Below are 540 nucleotides of genomic sequence, written 5' to 3'. Positions count from 1 at the left end.
CAGACTCCTCATCCCCTTACGCACCAGACTCCCCATCGCCTTACAAACCACACTCAACATCTCCTTACACACCAGACTCCCCATCTCCTTACACACCTGACTCCCCATCTCCTTACACACCTGACTCCCCATCTCCTTACACACCAGACTCCTCTCCTTACACACCAGACTCCCATCACCTTACTCACCAGACTCCCCATCACCTTACACTCCAGACTCCCTATCTCCTTACACACCAGACTCCCATCACCTTCCTCACCAGACTCACCATCACCTTACCCACCAGACTCAACATCTCCTTACACACCAGACTCATCATCCCCTTACACACCAGACTACTCATCCCCTTACGCACCAGACTCCCCATCCCCTTACACACCAGACTCACCATATCCTTACCCACCAGACTCACCATCACCTTACACACCTGACTCCCCATCTCCTTACACACCAGACTCCCATCACCTTACTCACCAGACTCACCATCACCTTACACACCGGACTCCTCATCCCCTTACACACCGGACTCCCCACATCCTA

General features: G+C 53.1%; 1 protein-coding gene across 1 annotated transcript in view; it reads left to right on the top strand.

Moving 5' to 3' along the window:
• Positions 1-100, top strand: part of LOC110454223 (proteoglycan 4-like) — a 3,069-nt gene extending 2,969 nt beyond the window's left edge. Inside the window, exon 4 of the mRNA XM_021503632.1 lies at positions 4-100. Within this exon, the coding sequence (XP_021359307.1) occupies positions 4-100 (97 nt within the window). The remainder of the gene's footprint in view (positions 1-3) is intronic.
• The last annotated feature ends 440 nt before the right edge of the window (positions 101-540 follow it).

This window comes from Mizuhopecten yessoensis, unplaced genomic scaffold (assembly GCF_002113885.1).
Source record: "Mizuhopecten yessoensis strain PY_sf001 unplaced genomic scaffold, ASM211388v2 scaffold7725, whole genome shotgun sequence".
In the NCBI taxonomy this organism is placed as follows: Eukaryota; Metazoa; Mollusca; class Bivalvia; order Pectinida; family Pectinidae; genus Mizuhopecten; species Mizuhopecten yessoensis.
This window is presented reverse-complemented; position numbering and strand designations above follow the sequence as displayed.